General features: G+C 42.8%; 1 protein-coding gene across 10 annotated transcripts in view; it reads right to left on the bottom strand.

Moving 5' to 3' along the window:
• Positions 1–18,434, bottom strand: part of POLN (DNA polymerase nu) — a 190,228-nt gene that overhangs the window by 108,923 nt on the left and 62,871 nt on the right. For all 10 annotated transcript variants that reach the window (XM_075194212.1, XM_075194210.1, XM_075194206.1 and 7 more), the window contains one exon: positions 2,616–2,676. In XM_075194212.1, coding sequence (XP_075050313.1) covers positions 2,616–2,676 — 61 coding nt within the window. The remainder of the gene's footprint in view (positions 1–2,615; positions 2,677–18,434) is intronic.

The raw sequence follows: 18,434 nt of genomic DNA on the forward strand, positions 1-18,434 counted from the left end.
CCTGGCGCCTGGCCGAAAAAGAAGATCTTCCTCTAGAGGAGGAGCCTCGGGCATTTGGCTGTTTACCCCTAAACACCTGTCCCCTGGACAAGGAGGATCCTCGAAAGGGCTGACGGAAGGAGCTGAACCTGGGTTTTCTGCTTCTACCTGGGAAAACCGGCAAGGAAGTACTCTTGCCCCCAGTAGCCTGGGATATCAAGGTATCTAATTCCGGACCAAACAAACCTGCTGCTGAAAAAGGAATGATTTCAACAGACTTTTTTGATTCCGCATCTCCTTCCCAGGTTTTCAGCCATAGAGTTCTTCTAGCTGAAATGGATGCAGCCTGTATAGAGGAGGAGACAACCGCTGAGTTTTGAGCCGCCTCATAAATGTACCCCGATGCCTCTTTTAAATGTAAGGCCAGGGGGAGTAATTCAGAACCCTGTAAGGTCTCTGCCAGCTGGTCTGCCCATACTTCCATGGCTCTAGCCACCCAAGCTGAAGCGAATGTGGGTCTAAAGGACGAACCTGCAGCCGCAAAAATAGATTTCAGTTGGGATTCAACCTTCCGGTCATTGGCATCCGGAAGGGACGCTGAACCAGGAGCTGAAAGTAAGGTGTGTTTGGCTAAACGTGCTATAGGAACATCCACTTTTGGGATACTTTCCCAACGAATTACCTCCTCCTCCTGTAAGGGGTACAAGGAGGAGAATCTTCTGGGAACTGAGAACCTCTTCTCAGGTTGTTTCCATGCTCCTTCAGCAATATCTACGAGTTCCCTAGAAGGGGGAAAACGGTAAGCCTTTCTTTTGGCTTTCTTGAACAGAATTCTGTCTCTAGGCGTAGGATCCTCCGGTTCTGGGAGGTCTAACGCTTGTCTAACTGCAAAAACCAAATCATTAACAAATTGGTTTCTAGAACTATCCTCCTGTTCCGAAGACTGAACTTGGTCAGAATCGGAATAAACTGTCTCCTCATCCTCAGAAGATTCCTCAGAATCTGAAAGGACCGTGATAGGGTTATCCGATCTAGGTCTCTTCCTTTTAGCGGACGGGATGTTTGGGGACTCAAGCAACAAGTTAAGCTTATTTAAACCTTTAAGGAAAGCTGTAGACCATGCCCCTTCTGTGGGGATAGGGGTTTGGTCAGAAAAGGTTGAGGAAGGTCCTGGTAAGGACGCTCCAATAGACCCTGTGGTAACAGGGAGGCCCAGCTGAGTGCTATTATTAGAAGCCACCGAAGTAGCCATATTAGATAGCAATTGGTTAGAGTGTAATACCATCTGAGCTAAGGAGGAAACCGACTGTGTCAGGGAGGCCACCCAGGCCGGCTCCTCCGTCAGAGGGGCTGTGGACTGATGAGTCTGCACAGTGGAAGCCCCTGCATCACATGCAGAACAGAGCGCCAATTTAGGGTCCCCCTGCCCACACGGTAATTTAACTTGACATTTTGAACAAGTGAAATATTTTACAATAGGGCCCTTTCCCTTATCTGTCATTTTTATAAAGGAAGGCACACCAAACACACAGATTAATGGGTTAATCTAGCTGTGTAACAGAGAGAATAGAGAGAGATATGTATGCAGAAAAAAACAGATTATATAACAAGAAACAACTGATCTATATAATAAAAGTTGTACTTGTAATAATTAAACACCAAATGTTTTGTAGGCAAGTAGGAGACTATAATGTAAACCTTACAAGCCTACTTTTTTCCACAGAAATAAACAATATGTGTGTTTAAAGGCAATACTTAGCCCAGGGCCATAAAGGAGAGAAGTCCACGGCAGTTTGTCCAGTGTCTGCTCCCTCAGCTCTGATCTCTCTTCCCGGGCTTCCTTTGGCGCCAGAAGACAGGGATATACCATCTCTCTGTGGAAGGAGGGGGGAACTCTATGTATTAGCTCCCCCCCCTTCAATAGCTCCAAAACGCTTGTAAAAAGAAAAAAAAAAAAAGAAAGAAATTAAAAATTTTAAAATTACACTAGTCTATAAAAAACGCTGCCCAACTCCAGGGCACCTGAAAAAAAACTGAAGAGTCCACAGGGATTTGTAGAGGGGAGGGGTCTGTCGGCAGTACTAAAACTTAACTAGTTAGGTGCCAACTCCCCAAGCTCCCTCCACAACCCATGGTAAGCAGTGTCCCCCAGACTGGATGAAAGAGAAATGGACATTACGCCAATGAGCACAATTGCAGGCAATTTCTATCTACACGCAAGTGACAGATAGGAATTACGGTTCTCTACGACTTGAGAATAACGTAGGCTATGTACTGTAAGGGCATTTCAACACAGTTGCAGCCAATTCAAGTTTTTTGTTTGTTGTAAATACGCTTGTTTTCTGACTTATTATTTACACCTGCTTTTAAATGCGCTTTTTAAACATTAGCATCTGAAAATCACTTTGACAGAAGATAGGTGTGAACAAGTCTTCATGAAAGAAGAATTGACCCAGAACTGAACCCAAAAGCACCTCAATTATTATTGTAATTTTTTTATTTAATCTTAATTAAATAATTTTTGCATTCCCAGCTGAAGAAAAGTGTTGCTTTGTAAAACTCACCTGTTTGTTTTACTTTATGTTTTGATTTAAAGCAGAACAGTCCAATAGTAAAGAATAATTGCTCATTCTTACCAGCCAAAATAGGAGTAAGTGGAAGTTCTATGGTGCAAAATAAATCCCACAATTCTTCTGACTGCAAAAGAATAATAACTTGTGACAAAATATAGATTGATTGCAAGATATTTAAAATAATTTTGCACCAACAAAAAAGTTATTTTGTTATGTATAACATCTTTCAACTATAATGAAAGTCATTTTATTTATTAGCAAAATGTTTTCTTTTCACACTAAGGGCCAGATCTACTAAGCTGCGGGTTTGAAAAAGTGGGGATGTTGCCTATAGCAACCAATCAGATTCTAGCTTTCATTTATTAAGTACCTTCTACAAAATGATAGCTAGAATCTGATTGGTTGCTATTGGCAACATCCCCACTTTTGCAAACCCGCAGCTTAGTAAATCTAGCCCTAAGTTCCATTTTAAACATTGTTTTATATAGAGGTATACTATTCGTGCTTAAGCAAAATATAGTTGGCCCTATGAGGTCATTTGATGTTTGTTTATCCCCACCAACCTCCATAGTATTATAACATGCAAATGTTTATTCATATACTGTATGCCAGAACCACAATACTCTGTTGTTAACTAACTTTACAACCGTAATCTAAAATTCTGCTGATAACATTATGGTGAAAATACAGTAGTATTAAACCTAGATTACTAGTGGTCAAAATTTGGTCTGAGATATATTGTTGATTATGATTGTATCTAATTGGTCTTTATTAAAGAATCCCATTGGTTTAAGATAAAATCTATAAAGGTCTTTAAGCTCTTACATGGCCAGTCTTCTATCTGCAAAGCATCTAAGAACAAATCTCTTGGTGTATATTATTCTGCATAAAAACTCAAAGACATGTCCTTTCCAGACCATCCTCTAGCCTTGGCTAGTAAACCTGCTAATAATTAAACTATATGATAAATGCACTCAACTATTGAGGTTGCTGAGGTTTCCCAAAACATCACATCTCAATTAGTTTTTTTACATGCAGTACCATTTTTAACCACAAGCTGCTGTAGGGGTGGATTTCCCTTTTATCCTATATGAAACCTGCATAAGACTGGTTACTGCTTAGGCATGGAGACAACGAGCCTGGGATCCTGTCGAAAATAAGGCAACCAGCACCAGACTATGTTGGACAGGTCTGGTCATATCATAAGCTGAAACTAGCCATAGTCAATTCAAGTAAGGGTAGAATTCAATATGGGGAAATAGCCACACAAAGGGTGATAATAGTGTAGTACAGAGCATGCTGGAGCTAGTGGAACATGACCTGTTGGAACATGTAGACACACGATACAATTTTAAAACCATTTTTACTAAAAACATCCCAAACCCCAAAGGGAATCTTTTTACTGAAGTCCATAGGGAATCTTCAGAAGTGCTAACCACTTAGCCACCGTGCAGTCCCTCACTGCTAAATAATATTGATCTACATGGAGCAGTACAAGCCTTCTGTCATCTACCTAAGCATAGTTTGCTCAGGACGCATACCTATTCGATTATTTACAATACAGCATCAACTGTTATGTTTACAAGTAAGATGCATTTTTATACACTTGTGTGACTGGATCACATATTTTTATTTAAAGGAAATAGTGCAGGTCACTTATTTATATAATTGCCAATGCACTTACTTTTGATATTGTGTATATTTTGAGATAGGAAATCATTATTTCTGAGACCAGGGTAGAAAATTAGCTTTTCTGTTTTACCCTTGCTAAAGGAAATACCTTATTTCTAATGTACATATCTGATATAATGAGCCTTTGTTTAGAAAGTCTGCTGTGTATTGTGATGTGGGGAAATGACTCGTTAGAAGTTTATACTTTTCTTTGGGAATGTGTATTCTGCAACTATTGGAACAAAAGGCCTATATGTTAATCAGGCCTTTTGATGTGTGAGTCCTTTTGAAGACAGGAAGATTTAATTTAAAACGTGCTGCTACATTTCCTGCGTCTAAAACAAAGATGCCGGACATTACAGCTTTTCTAGAATTTCACAGATAAGTGTAAATATTGTTAGCTTTGCGATGCACGTAAATCTATGTTTTGGTAAACAGGGTTACATCCTGATTCTAAAAACAGCCTGAGTCCAAATCTGTATAAAATGCACTATCTTGTACACTGAAATGTATCTTCTGATTTCAACGTCTGACCTGATCACGGGTACCTCTAACCAGTGAGAGCAAATAAACAAGTTGCTTCATAGACTTTCTTGAAAATATCTTCCATGCTGAAAATCCTGTGACCTACAGATTAGACCCAAAACTCTAATTCGTTCTTCGGCTGATTCTGAGGTTGGACCCAGCTCTCCAGTACCACCCCTCTGCCTGCTACCCATGCAGCCCTGGTCAGTGTGTTAGACCAGGGGAGATCCATCCACAGCAACCCTGATCCATAGTAAGAGGTCAGGAGTACCAGCCCAGGTACACCAGCAATGAGGTATGCTAGCAGCGGCAGTTACCCAGAAGGAACATGGTTCCGAGTGCCATAAAAGGAGCTCAGTGGTGGCAGTAGGCCCCTCCTACTGTGGCAGGAGGGGCGTATTTGGAATAACGAAAGGGAACGGTGACAAAGTAAGCCCAGCTGGTTCCCAACAACAACAGACAGGGTGGCATAGGCGGTCCATCCTGTCACAACTTGTATCCGACAGTGTTAATTTATCTAAAAAAAATATAACTATGAAATTTAAATATTGTAATGTAAAATAAAAACAATTCCATAATTATCAATGTAACATGAGATTACAATTTTAAAGTATACATTAGTTCATGTATTAAAAGCTGTAGAAGGGGGGTGTGGCATGGTGCTAAAACGTTGGAGATGTGTTTGGTCTGAGCTATTTGCTTTTAATCACAAGTGGCTGACATCCAGCATTATCCTGACTGTACTCACCCACTATATACAACTTAGGCCCTACAGTAGACGGAACAACTTGGTAAGGCTGAAACAGCAGTTCTCCCAGTCTGCAGCTTACATTCCACTGGACACCAATGAGAATACACTGTACCCAACTAACATTCTGGGGCCACCCCACTTCTGAGTACCTAGATCAAGAGACCACCATTACTTCCCCAAGTGCCCTGTCCAGACACAACTGCTCTGCTCTCTCCTATTTGGTGATGGCCTTGGGAGATGCGGACAAGGCTGGATCAGTTTTTTCCCAAGGTGGCCCTGTTTCAGCCGCAATTAAGTCATCCTATTTGTTTGGCGTTAGTCCTGCATAGCCCTGACTGTAGCGGACAGATTGGGCCTGCCACTAGATCTTGAGTACAAACCCATGGGCTACTGCCATTTTGAGAGACTCATTCAACCTAATACTCATACGACCTGATAACTGAATACATGACTTATCATTTACCCTGAGGACTCATATTCCAAAGTACAAGCCTAAGCCAAGATCAGGCACTGCCTATCAAACCACACTGGGCTTCTGATACACTAGAGTCCTGCCTGTAGTTGACTACAGGACCCCACCTAAAATCCAATGCACTTCACAGCTCACAAAACCTCAGGCTGGGCTTTGTTTCCAAGCTCTTTTCACCCCTGCACACAAACCTGCCTGGAGGACAGATCCATGCACGCTGTAGACCTCTTACCTTTGGCTGCAGCCTGCTCCGCCAGGGCCATAGACCTCAAACTGCACCCACTCCTTTCCACTGCTGGGTCAGCACATATCAGTTCCATTTACAGCCCCCTGTATCATCACTGGCTCCAAATTCCTACATGCTGTCTCCAGGCCCAAGACGTTCAATTTACCACTAAAAGTAGCTGTGTCTCCAGCTTCAGAGAACATTGATTTAGCCTTCCTTCTAAGAAGACTGAGACCTCCTGCCATCTCCCTGGTCTTCCCCTTTTTCCCCTCTTTCTCCTGCCCTAAGTCTGTCTTGACTACACCTCATCTTTGATTATCCCAACCCTTTCATTAACCATATCCCATCATCAGTGGAGTGTCGTGTGGTACTTACACCTTAAACCACAGGCCAACACTCTCCCTGACTGAGGCCTCACCACTGTATTAGAGAACTAGGCAGTGAGAGAAAAAGGAAACCTCAAATGTGTTAAGTCTTCAGAAAATATAACGCTAAAAGTAGCTGTGTCTCCAGCTTCAGAGAACAGAGAATTCAGGAAGTTTCCTGCTTCCGGTACCTCTGCAGTTCTGCTGTGGTCCACCAAACTCTCCCCCTGTGTCCTTGATCCTGTCAGTTCCCCACAACATATATCCAACTCAATATATACCAAATACTATTAGCACTCCTGGAATCTGCTGCCTAATATGTATATAATAGAAGAGGGTTCACTCTCCTCACACTCTAGAAACATGCAGATAAAACAAAATACATACATTCAGCACCAATTCCTAACACTCTGGGATTTAGATGTTTATCTTCAATTTGGAGAATATCCAACAGTCTTGTTTTTTCTTACTACAACTCAGAAAAAATATAACATAGTGTAGTATGTCACATCAAAGTTCTAAACAATCCCCAAGATCATAGAGGAAAGTTCCATATAAACACTGCGTAGTCTTTATCAGAAACACCAAAAAACAAACAAACAAAGCTTGTGTCCTTCCAGCACACCTTGGCCCTATAGGACCTATGTTTACAGAAATTCTCGATCAAAAGCAGCCTTCAAATAGACACCCCTTCTCTTGGTCATCCTTCCTTCACTGAGAAGCCGCAATTCCCTCCATAAACAATACAGAAATGATGGGAAGGAGAAAATCTAGTGCATTATCTTTTTAATCATCCATATGATAGGTAAAAACAATAAAATATTTGTATACATGAAAAAGATTCAATTCCAATATATCAAAATATAACAGGGACTCGTACCAGACTGTCTCAAGAATCAGGCATTGATGTCGAAGCAAGTCCAGCTCTGTTACCAGTCAAATCCGGTCCTCGTTGCACCAACGCATTTTCAACTCTCCACGAGTCTTTATCAAGGCCAGTAGGGTTAGTAAATCCCCTTCTATGGGTTTTATACTTTTTTCATAATGAAAGCGAGGTTTGGGCATAACACATCCCCCTCGGCATATCCCCATCCTCTCCAACTCGCGTTGAACAGAAATCGATGCAGTGACGTACTTCCGGTACGTATGTGTCGCAAATACAGCAATAAAGTTTTAACAATTTGATATAAAACATACACTTCTAAAACATAAATAACTATTCCAACATTATAAAAACAAGCACAAATATACACTCATGTCATGCATTTCTTCCTTATGTATCCATAATTGAATCTCTCTTTATTCATGTTCCATCGTTGATGGGTACTCCGGTAAGTATGTATGAGAATACAGATGGAAAAGAAAGAAAATCCATAAACACATGGTTCATTAATCCACACTTTTCTATACACATGGCAAATCTAGCTGGCATTCAAATCTATAAAAAATTAGTTACAAAAGAAAAAATCCCATAAACAAAGCATCTGCTATTGCTCATACTTTCTGTTCCTATAATATTATATAATATAATATAATATATTATATAATAATATATTGGGCCATCATTCACCACACAGTCCCAGACTATAACCTTTCTCCGACTCCTTATTGCTCTATAAAGTGTGAAATGGCACAAATGGGGAGAAATACGAAAGAAAGAAACCCCAAGGTACCATGTACTTATACTACTTACAAGAACCATTTCAGCTCGAAGTCTACATTTAAACTATTAGGGGCTAATGTTTTTAATTTAAAAATCCATTTCATTTCTGCTCTCGATAGAGAGGTGCCTATATCCTTTTACTCCAATTTCTCTCAATTTTTTGTATTCCCCAGAAATGTTTTATTTTCTCAGGTTTACAGGCATGATGGATTTTAAAATGATTTGATAAAGAGTGGGTCTCTAAGCCCTTTTTAATATTATATACATGTTCCCGTAATCTTATTTTCAACTGGCGAGTTGTTCTGCCTAAAAGTGACCAAATTCACATTCTATCAAATAGATTACATTATTAGTGTGGCAAGCGATGAATTGTTCAATCTTGCATTTGTAGCCATTGACCTCTACTTCTGTGAATTTGCCAATATTGGATTTAACTGTCTTGCAAGCCATACACTCCCCACAACGGTAAAACACTTTAGTTCTGTTAGATTTTCTTTGTTCTTCAGGCATAAAACTTTTAACTAGCTGATCCTTCAAATTTTCTCCACATTTTTAAAATCCCTATTAAATTGAGATGTAAACGCCCAATCAAATTTTTTTGACACAACTTTATCCTCCTTGTCTTTCAAAGTTAGAAGCTCCTTCCTTTCAATATGTAATACCTTCTCCTACATTCTATTAAGGGCCTCCCTCCTATAACCCTTTGCTTCATATTGTGTTTTCATGTCTTTTAAATGCTCAGAAAAGTCTTGTTCCGCCGTACAATTTCTCCTAAGTCTTTTCATCTGACCGAGTGGTATGTTATCAAGCCATGTTCGGTGATGGTTGCTGTCATATTGGATATACCCTACTATGTCAGTCGGTTTTCTGAAAGTCTTTTTCTGTAGGTCCTTATCGTTGATGTAAATCATGATATCTAAAAAGTTGACAGTAACTTTACTGTACTCAAAGGTTAATTCAATATAACATGTATTGGAATTCAAATAAGTGCAAAAATTCTGGAGGGTTGTCTCTGATCCTCTCCATACAAAAAATATGTCATCTATATAGCAATGCCAAGCAACCAGGTCCACCCCAATCTCATGGGCGCGCCACACAAATGACTCATCCCATTATGCCATGAAGATGTTGGCGTAGTTTGGGGGGAACCTGGTGCCCATCGCCGTACCAATACATTGTAAATAAAAATGTTCCTGAAATCTGAAATAACTATTATTGAGAATAAATTGGATTCCTTCTTTTATGAATCGTCTCAAGGTTTCTGAATATGATGTACTTTCAAGACTCTTGGAGACAGCCTCTAAACCCAATTCATGTTGGATGATTGAATTAGTTGCCAACCGTGGCACACTACAGTAACACAAACTCTACAAAAACTTTCTCGTAAAGCAGAACATCACTGGCGTAAATCTTGTGCCTCTAATGATTTCATCACATATACTGATATCTACCACTCCTATAGAAATGCCCTGGACACTGCTAAACAAGCACACTTCCAATCTCTCATCTATGCTCAGGCTTCTAACCCCAAGTGCCTCTTTAACACATTTAACTCTATTCTGAATCCTCCTGTCCCAAATCCTCCAACTAACAACAGTGCACAGGATCTTGCTTCCTATTTCAAGGACAAAATTGATAAGGCTTGAAATGGTATCATCTCCCTTAACAAGCAATCGGCTCAATTCCTTTGTAGCACCCTCTGACACTCTCTCTTCATTTGATCCCACAAATGAAGAGGAAGTTTCTACTCTCTTCTCATCTTCTTACTCTACCTCCTGTCCTCTTGATCACATTCCCTCACAAATTGGTATGTCCCTGTCTCTTCTGCTCATTCCCCCTCTAACTAAAATCTGTAATCTCTCTCTCTCTACTGGTATTTTTCCATCACTATTCAAGCATGCAGTGATTACTCCCATTTTAAAAAAACAGAATTCTGACCCTAACTCTCTCATAAATTACCACCCCATCTCCCATGCCCCTCCAAGCTGTGAGGCGAGAGAATTGCCTACACTCACCTCACACACTTTCTTACAGCAAACAACCTGTTGGATCCTCTTCAGTCAGCCTTTCGCTCTCGACACTCCACAGAGACTGCACTGACCAAGGTTGTCAATGATTTGATCACAGCAAAAAATAATAACCATTACTCTCTTCTAATTCTCCTGGATCTCTCTGCTGCATTTGACACTGTTGACCACTCTCTCCTCATACAAACGCTACAATCCCTAGGTCTTGAAGTCACTGTCCTATCCTGGTTCTCATCCTACCTATCTAATCGCTCTTTCAGTGTTCATTTTTCTTGATCCACCTCTGCTCCTTTATCAGTTGGAGTACCACAAGGCTCAGTCCTAGGTCCTCTGCTATTCTCTATCTAAACCACTTCTCTTGGAAAACTAATAAACTCCTTTGGATTTCAGTATCATCTCTATGCGGATAATACACAAATCTATCTATCCTCTCCTGATCTTTCACCATCTGTGTTGTCTCGCGTTACTGACTGTATTTCTGCCATTTTATCTTGGATTTCTTCAAACTCAATCTTTCAAAAACTGAATTAATAATATTCCCACCCAAAAACAGAAGCTTCCTGACTGACATTTCTATTTCTGTTGATAACATGACCATAAATCACACCCCGCAAGCTCGTTGCCTAGGTGTAATCCTTGATTCACAACTGTCACTTATTCCCCACATCAACTCTATATCTAAATCATGTTACATACACCTAAAGAACATTTCCAGAATACGCACATATCTGACACAAGACACTGCAAAAACATTAATTCATGCACTCATCATCTCCCGCTTCGACTATTGCAATTCCCTGCTTACTGGTCTTCCCAAAGTCAGACTTGAACCCCTACAATCTATTTTGCACGCAGCGGCTAGATTGATTTTCCTTACTAACCGTTTTTCCTCTGCTGAGCCACTGCTGAGCCACTCTGTCAGTCTCTACATTGGCTGCCTGTATTTCAACGAATCCAATATAAAATTCTTCTACTAACATACAAGGCCATCAACAAAATTGCACCAACATACATCTCCTCACTGGTCTCGCAATACCTCCCTACTCGACACCTCCATTCTGCACAAGATCTATGTCTCTCCTCCACTCTCATCACATTCTCCCATTCTCGGTTACAGGATTTTTTCCGGGCTGCACCTACTTTGTGGAATTCCCTCGGTCGCACAGTAAGACTTTCCTCTAGTCTTCAAACCTTCAAGCGTTCACTGAAAACCCACCTCTTCAGATAAGGTTATGATATTCCGCAACCACCATCTTAATTTCCCTAGATTACCCTATTACCATCCTCTACACTGCTAATGCAAGACAACAAACCTCTGACCAACATTGCAGCAAACACAGCCCTCTCAGTACTTTTACCTTTACGTTCTAGCTGGTCCATTGTGCAATATGATGTAGCACATGCCCTTGTGTTTCTAACTCCCATTGTCCTATAGATTGTAAGCTTGCGAGCAGGGTTCTCTTACCTCTCTGTCTGTATGTATTACCCAGTATTGTCTTATCAATGTTTGTTACCAATTGTAAAGCACTACAGAATTTGCTGGCGCTATATAAACAAATGTTGATGATCATGATGATGATTGTATATAGGGATTTTACATCCGCTGTCACCAAGAAGAAGTCAGATTGCCAGTTAATCTCATTCAGTTTTTCCAGGAAACACCTGGGGCTAGATTTACTAACAGGCGTGATGCATGGGGCTTGAAGCCACCATGCATCGCTGCGGTTTTCCGGCGGGTTTGCATTGCAAACAGCCGGATTTCCGAATGAGCGCATTTCATCTTCAATTTGAAGCCGCCGGCGATGTAACGGCGGGATGTAATGGTCAAAGCCGCCGGCGGCTTTGAATAGAACATGGCGCTTTTGCTTTAAATGACGGCGCTTTCGTGTAAAGGCGTTTTTTTTGAAAATTACACCTGTCTCTTGGCCTGTTACTATTGGCTATTTTCAAAGTCAGGAGATTTGACAATAGCAAATATCACAAGCCCTATATAAACCACTGGCCTGACACTTTTTTCTCTGATAGGGTTTTGAGGAGTTTTGTGAGAGGAGTTTGGAGGATAGTGCTTTGTGAGAGTTGGTGAGAGTTGGAGTTTGGTGGATTGGTGGAGCGATATCTGATTGAAGTGTGAGTAGTCCTGTGGTATTTTTCTGTTTTGTACATTTATTTTCTCATTTATTTTCTGTCTTGTATTTTTTGTATTTGACTTGTCCTTTGTCTGTGTTACTTGTGTGTGTGTCACGGGCACTAGGAGTCTTTACCCAGGGATCACCAGGTGGTAGGCTTACAAGAGCAATGTAGATGGTAATAGGGTACTCTGGTAGCTGGGTGATCACGGAACAGGAAACAGCAGATGATGGGATGCTCAGGAAAGTCTATGACTAGCAGCACTGGTAATATGGAGGTAATAGTACACGAGGAACTGTAGGACAAGGACACGTGAAGGTAGTCAGTGGTCTGCGATAGCAAGTTGTACCACTGCTATAATGAGGGGGAATGTCCAACAGAAACGAGGAGGTGATGAGAGTCAGCGGTCTGCGGATAGCAAGTGGTACCGCTGTCTGAGTGAAGGAATGGAATCCAAGTGGAGGTATCCGGGGAGTCAGTGGTCTGCGATAGCAAGTTGTACCACTGCTATGTGAGAGGATACTGGAACAGGTGATACCGGAAACAGGGATCAGTGGTCTGCTACTAGCAAGTTGTACCACTGAATATATATGTGAGGAGGTGCACGGGGAGAGACTGCAACACAGGATATACACAGGCACCTTATACACGATCCACAGTAACATGCACAATATATATAAATGACTGAACAGGTCTGCAAATATAGAAAGTCTCTTGAAGTAGTCCAGCACAAGTTAACACAGTCAATGATGGCAATAGACTCAGCGGATAGCAGACTCCAGAGGAGAACCAACACAGTCCAGCAAGGTATGCAATACACCAGCACAGTCAATGAAAGGTATGCATACCGTGGTTCAGAAGCAGGCAGTCAGATAGGAGTGCAGCGATACCTGAGCGGCAGGAGGCCGGCTGGATGAGAAGTCCCAGAATAGATGAGGCAGCGGTCTAGTAGGTGCAGCGCACAGATAAGTAGACCAACAGGGACACGAATACACAGGAATCAGTAACACGTGGAACTGGACTCAAGGAGGGCCCAGGAGAGTGGAGATGATCCAGCAGAGGAGTAGTTGATGAGATATAAATCCAATGCTGACAGGAGGGTAGACCAGCGGGACACGTGAAGACGTGGAGAGCGGGTCAGCAGAAGATGGGTGATAGCGCGGTCAGCAGCAGCAGGACTCTGCGGTACACGGAGGTAACCAGTAGCAACCAATAGGTGTCAGTAGCGATGGAACACGGGAGAGCAGAGTAGGCCAGGAGCTGTTGATCACGGAGAGTAGCGAATGGCAATGAGAGCAGCAGTCTCGAGGAAACACAGGAGAGCTGAGGAGAGACTGCAGTGCACAGGGGCAGCGGATAGGAATCAGCTAACTTGTCACGATGATGAACACAGGCGAGTTGTAGGCTGGAGGCTGTAGTGCACGGAAGCAGCGGATAGACATCAGCTAACAGTCACGATGATGAACACAGGCGAGTTGTAGGCTGGAGGCTGTAGTGCACGGAAGCAGCGGATAGACATCAGCTAACAGTCACGATAATGAACACAGGCGAGTTGTAGGCTGGAAGCTGTAGTGCACGGAGGCAGCGGATAGGAATCAGCTCACGGACTTGATGAGGAACAGGTGAGTGGATGTAAAGTAAAGGCTGGAGTGCACGGAGGCAGCGGGTAGGAACCAGCAAACAGTCACAGTGAAATACAATAGCGTGATGTGGACTAGAGGACTGTAGTGCACGGAGGCAGCGGATAGGAATCAGCAAACAGTCACAATGATATGAAATAGCGTTGAAGTGGTTTGGAAGACTGTAGTGCACGGAGGCAGCGGATAGGAATCAGCAAACAGTCACGATGATACAGTTGATGGTAGAAGTGGTATGGGAACCACAGTAGTAGAAGTGGTTTGGAAACCACAGAGGTAGAAGTGGTTTGGAAACCACAGGAATCAGCAGCGCTGAAAACACGAGGAATACAGGAACACCTTCAGAGACTCATAGGGAATGAGACTCCAAGATCAGGCAACGTGGTGTTGACCACAGGTGCTTAATATAGGGAGTGTTGCCTGATCTGCCAATTGAGTTAAAGGGACATACCCTGAAGTATAGGAAAGGGCTGCGCATGCGCAGACCCTCAGGATGGAGGACGGCCACGGTTCCTAAATGTCCGAGAAGAGGCACTCACGGTCCGGTGAGTGACAGTACCCCCCCTTTTAAAGGTGGGCACAGAACGCCTGGAACCGGGCTTGTCCGGATTTTTGGAGTAGAACTTCTTCAAAAGGGCAGGAGCATTAAGATCTTCAGCTTTGATCCAAGAGCGCTCCTCAGGACCAAAGCCCTTCCAATGAACGAGGAAACGGAGGACTCCTCGCGAAATTTTTCCGTCTAGTACCTCCGTAATCTCGAAATCCTCCTCCTGATGAACTTGAACTGGCTGCGGAGCTGAGGGAGGATTTGAGAAACGGTTGATAATAAGAGGTTTGAGTAAAGACACATGGAAGGCATTAGAAATCCGAAGATTCTTAGGAAGAAGAAGTTTCACACATACTGGATTGATTACTTGAATGATCCTATATGGACCAATAAAACGAGGGGCGAATTTCATAGATGGAACCTTCAAACGAATGTTTTTAGTAGATAACCAGACACGATCTCCAATTTTTAGTGGTGGAATAGCCCGCCTCTTCTTATCTGCGAAAGATTTATATTTGATAGATGTCTTCTTTAAACAGGTTTTGACCTGAGACCAGATATTTTTAAAGGTCTGACAAGCAGTCTCCACCGCAGGAACTTGGGTGGGCGGGAGGGCAGGAAATTCCGGAAAAGACGGATGGTGACCGTAGACCACAAAAAATGGAGTTTTGGATGATGACTCATGGTACATGTTGTTATGGGCGAATTCGGCCCAAGGAAGCAACTCTACCCAGTTGTCTTGATTGGCTGAAGAGAACATCCTTATAAAAGTCTCAAGATCTTGATTGACACGTTCAGTTTGTCCGTTAGATTGCGGATGGTAAGAAGATGAGAGTGCTAATCGTATGCCCAAGGTTTTACAAAGGGCTCGCCAGAATCTGGAAACGAATTGTACTCCTCTATCCGACACAATCTCAGAAGGACATCCATGGATACGGAAGATCTCTTTAATGAAATGTTCAGCCAGAGTAGACGAGGAAGGCAAACCAGATAGAGGAATAAAATGAGCCATCTTCGAAAATCTGTCCACCACCACCCAAATAGTGTTATGATTCTTACTAGGTGGTAAGTCAGTAACGAAATCCATACTAATATGGGTCCACGGTTTGGACGGAATGGGTAGTGGTCGCAGCAACCCTGCTGGAGTTCTGCGGGAAGATTTGAACTGGGAACATAGCTCACAGGAAGCAATGAACTCTTTGACGTCTCTCCTCATTGAGGGCCACCAGTAACTTCGAGAGAGAATCTCAAAGGTCTTGTGTTCACCGGCGTGTCCAGAAAAACGAGAGGCATGGAACCACGAAAGGATTTTCCTCCTTAGAGTAGAAGGCACGAGGGTCTTCCCAAATGGTAGCGTTTTGGTGGATGAAGCAGCCAGTGAGATACATTTGGGGTCTAGAATGGTATGGTTGGAAACCTCTTCTATATCAGAGGATGTCACAAAAGCTCTAGATAAAGCGTCAGCTTTTTTGTTCTTGGCAGCTGGTTTGAAGGTTATTATTAATTCAAAACGGGAAAAGAAAAGAGACCATCTTGCTTGACGAGGGTTCAAGCATTGGGCAGACTGGAGATATGACAAGTTCTTATGATCCGTGAAGATCGTCACCGGATGGCGAGCTCCCTCCAATAAGTATCTCCATTCCTCTAATGCAGCTTTGATAGCTAGTAACTCCTTGTCCCCGATAGTATAATTCTTCTCTGCGGGCAGGAGGCCCCGAGAATAGAAGGCACAAGGATGGAATTTTTGCTGTTCCGAGCGTTGAGAGAGAATAGCTCCTAAGCCCACATTAGAGGCATCTACTTCCAGGAAGAAGGGGAGTGTCACATCAGGCTGTCGAAGGATTGGAGCCGAAGAGAAGGACTCTTTTAGTGTTTGAAAGGCTTGAAGAGCCTCAGGTGACCATTGCTTAGGATTAGCCCCCTTCCTAGTCAGGGCCACAATAGGAGATGCAATGGAAGAAAAGTCTTGAATGAAGCGTCTATAGTAATTGGCAAAACCTAAAAAACGCTGGATAGCACGAAGAGTAGTTGGCTGGGGCCAATGTAGTACAGCATTCACCTTGTCTGGATCCATCTTCAGGCCAACTCCGGAAACTATATACCCCAAGAATGGAATCTGAGGTAATTCGAATGAACATTTTTCGAATTTACAAAACAATGAATTTTTCCGTAGCCTGGAAAGGACTTCTGCCACATGTTGGTGGTGAGAAGGCCGGTCCTGTGAAAAGATCAATATGTCGTCCAGGTAGACGACGACACATACATATAATAAGTCCCGGAAGATCTCATTGATGAAACCTTGAAAAACAGCGGGGGCATTACACAGCCCGAAAGGCATTACCAGATATTCGTAATGCCCATCTCTGGTGTTAAACGCTGTCTTCCATTCGTCACCGGAACGAATTCTGATTAAATTGTAGGCACCACGAAGATCCAACTTAGTAAAGATACGGGCTCCCTTGATGCGATCGAATAGCTCAGTGATCAGCGGAATGGGATACCGATTCTTGATAGTAATGGCATTGAGTCCACGAAAATCTATGCAAGGGCGTAAAGATCCATCCTTCTTTTTAACGAAGAACCCCGCTCCCGCGGGAGAGGTGGAAGGTCGAATAAACCCACGCTGGAGGTTCTCCTGTATATACTCAGATGTAGCTTGAGTTTCAGGTAACGAGAGTGGATAGACCCGGCCCCTGGGGGGAGTCTTGCCAGGTAGAAGATCGATCGGATAATCCCAAGAACGATGAGGAGGAAGACGTTCAGACTGAGCTTTATCAAAAACATCAGTAAATGAAGCATATTGAGGAGGGAGTCCCGGTGAGGTAGATGAGATGGAAGATTGCTGTACTTTGAGAGGAATGACTTGGGCAAGGCAACGATGGTGACATTCAGACCCCCAAGACGTGACTTGAGGGGTGCGCCAGTCAATCTGGGGAGAGTGACACTGAAGCCATGGAAGGCCTAAGACAATTGGACTAGTCGTAACAGGGAGGATTAAAAACGATATTTCTTCATGATGCAGGGCACCAATCAGAAGGGTTACTGGAGACGTACTCTGAGTGATGAGACCGTTGATGAGACGTGATCCATCTATAGCCGTCACAGTAATGGGTGTTTTTAAGGTAATCACTGGTAGGGACCATTGATTTACTAATGATTTGGAAATAAAATTTCCTGCTGCTCCGGAATCAATCAATGCCTGTGACTCAAAGGTTTTGGTAGCACAGGAAATAGTAACATCAAAGGCGCAGACTTTAGATTTCATGGAAGATGGAGAGGACTCCAGGGACCCTAACTTCACCTCTCCAGAACTAGTTAGGGCCTGGCATTTCCCGATCTCTTAGGGCAAGAGCTGAGCATATGAGTGGAATCAGCACAATAGATACAGAGTCTATTCTTTACTCTTCGTTTCCTCTCCTCTGAAGATAATTTGGAACGTCCTATCTCCATGGGAATCACAGAGGGTGAAACTGGACGAAATTGAGGGTTAGAACGAAGAGGTGCTTTCGCAGAAGTTGTTTTCTCAGCCTCTCTTTCACGAAATCTCATATCAACACGATGGCAAAGAGAGATCAGATCTTCAAGTGACGAAGGAAGCTCCTGGGTAGTCAGTGCATCTTTAATTTTATCGGAGAGCCCCTGCCAGAAGGCGGCAACTAGGGCTTCAGTGTTCCACTGAAGTTCAGAGGCTAAGATCCTAAATTGAATGACGTACTGTCCTACTGTATGAGATCCTTGTCGCAGACGGAGGATGCTGGAAGCAGCGGAGGTCACACGACCTGGTTCATCGAACACACTTCGGAATGTAGAAATGAATTTGGCACTATCTTGCAATATTGGGTCGTTTCTTTCCCACAGAGGGGAGGCCCAAGCC

The sequence above is a fragment of the Mixophyes fleayi genome, chromosome 1, assembly GCF_038048845.1.
Source record: "Mixophyes fleayi isolate aMixFle1 chromosome 1, aMixFle1.hap1, whole genome shotgun sequence".
NCBI lineage: Eukaryota > Metazoa > Chordata > Amphibia > Anura > Limnodynastidae > Mixophyes > Mixophyes fleayi.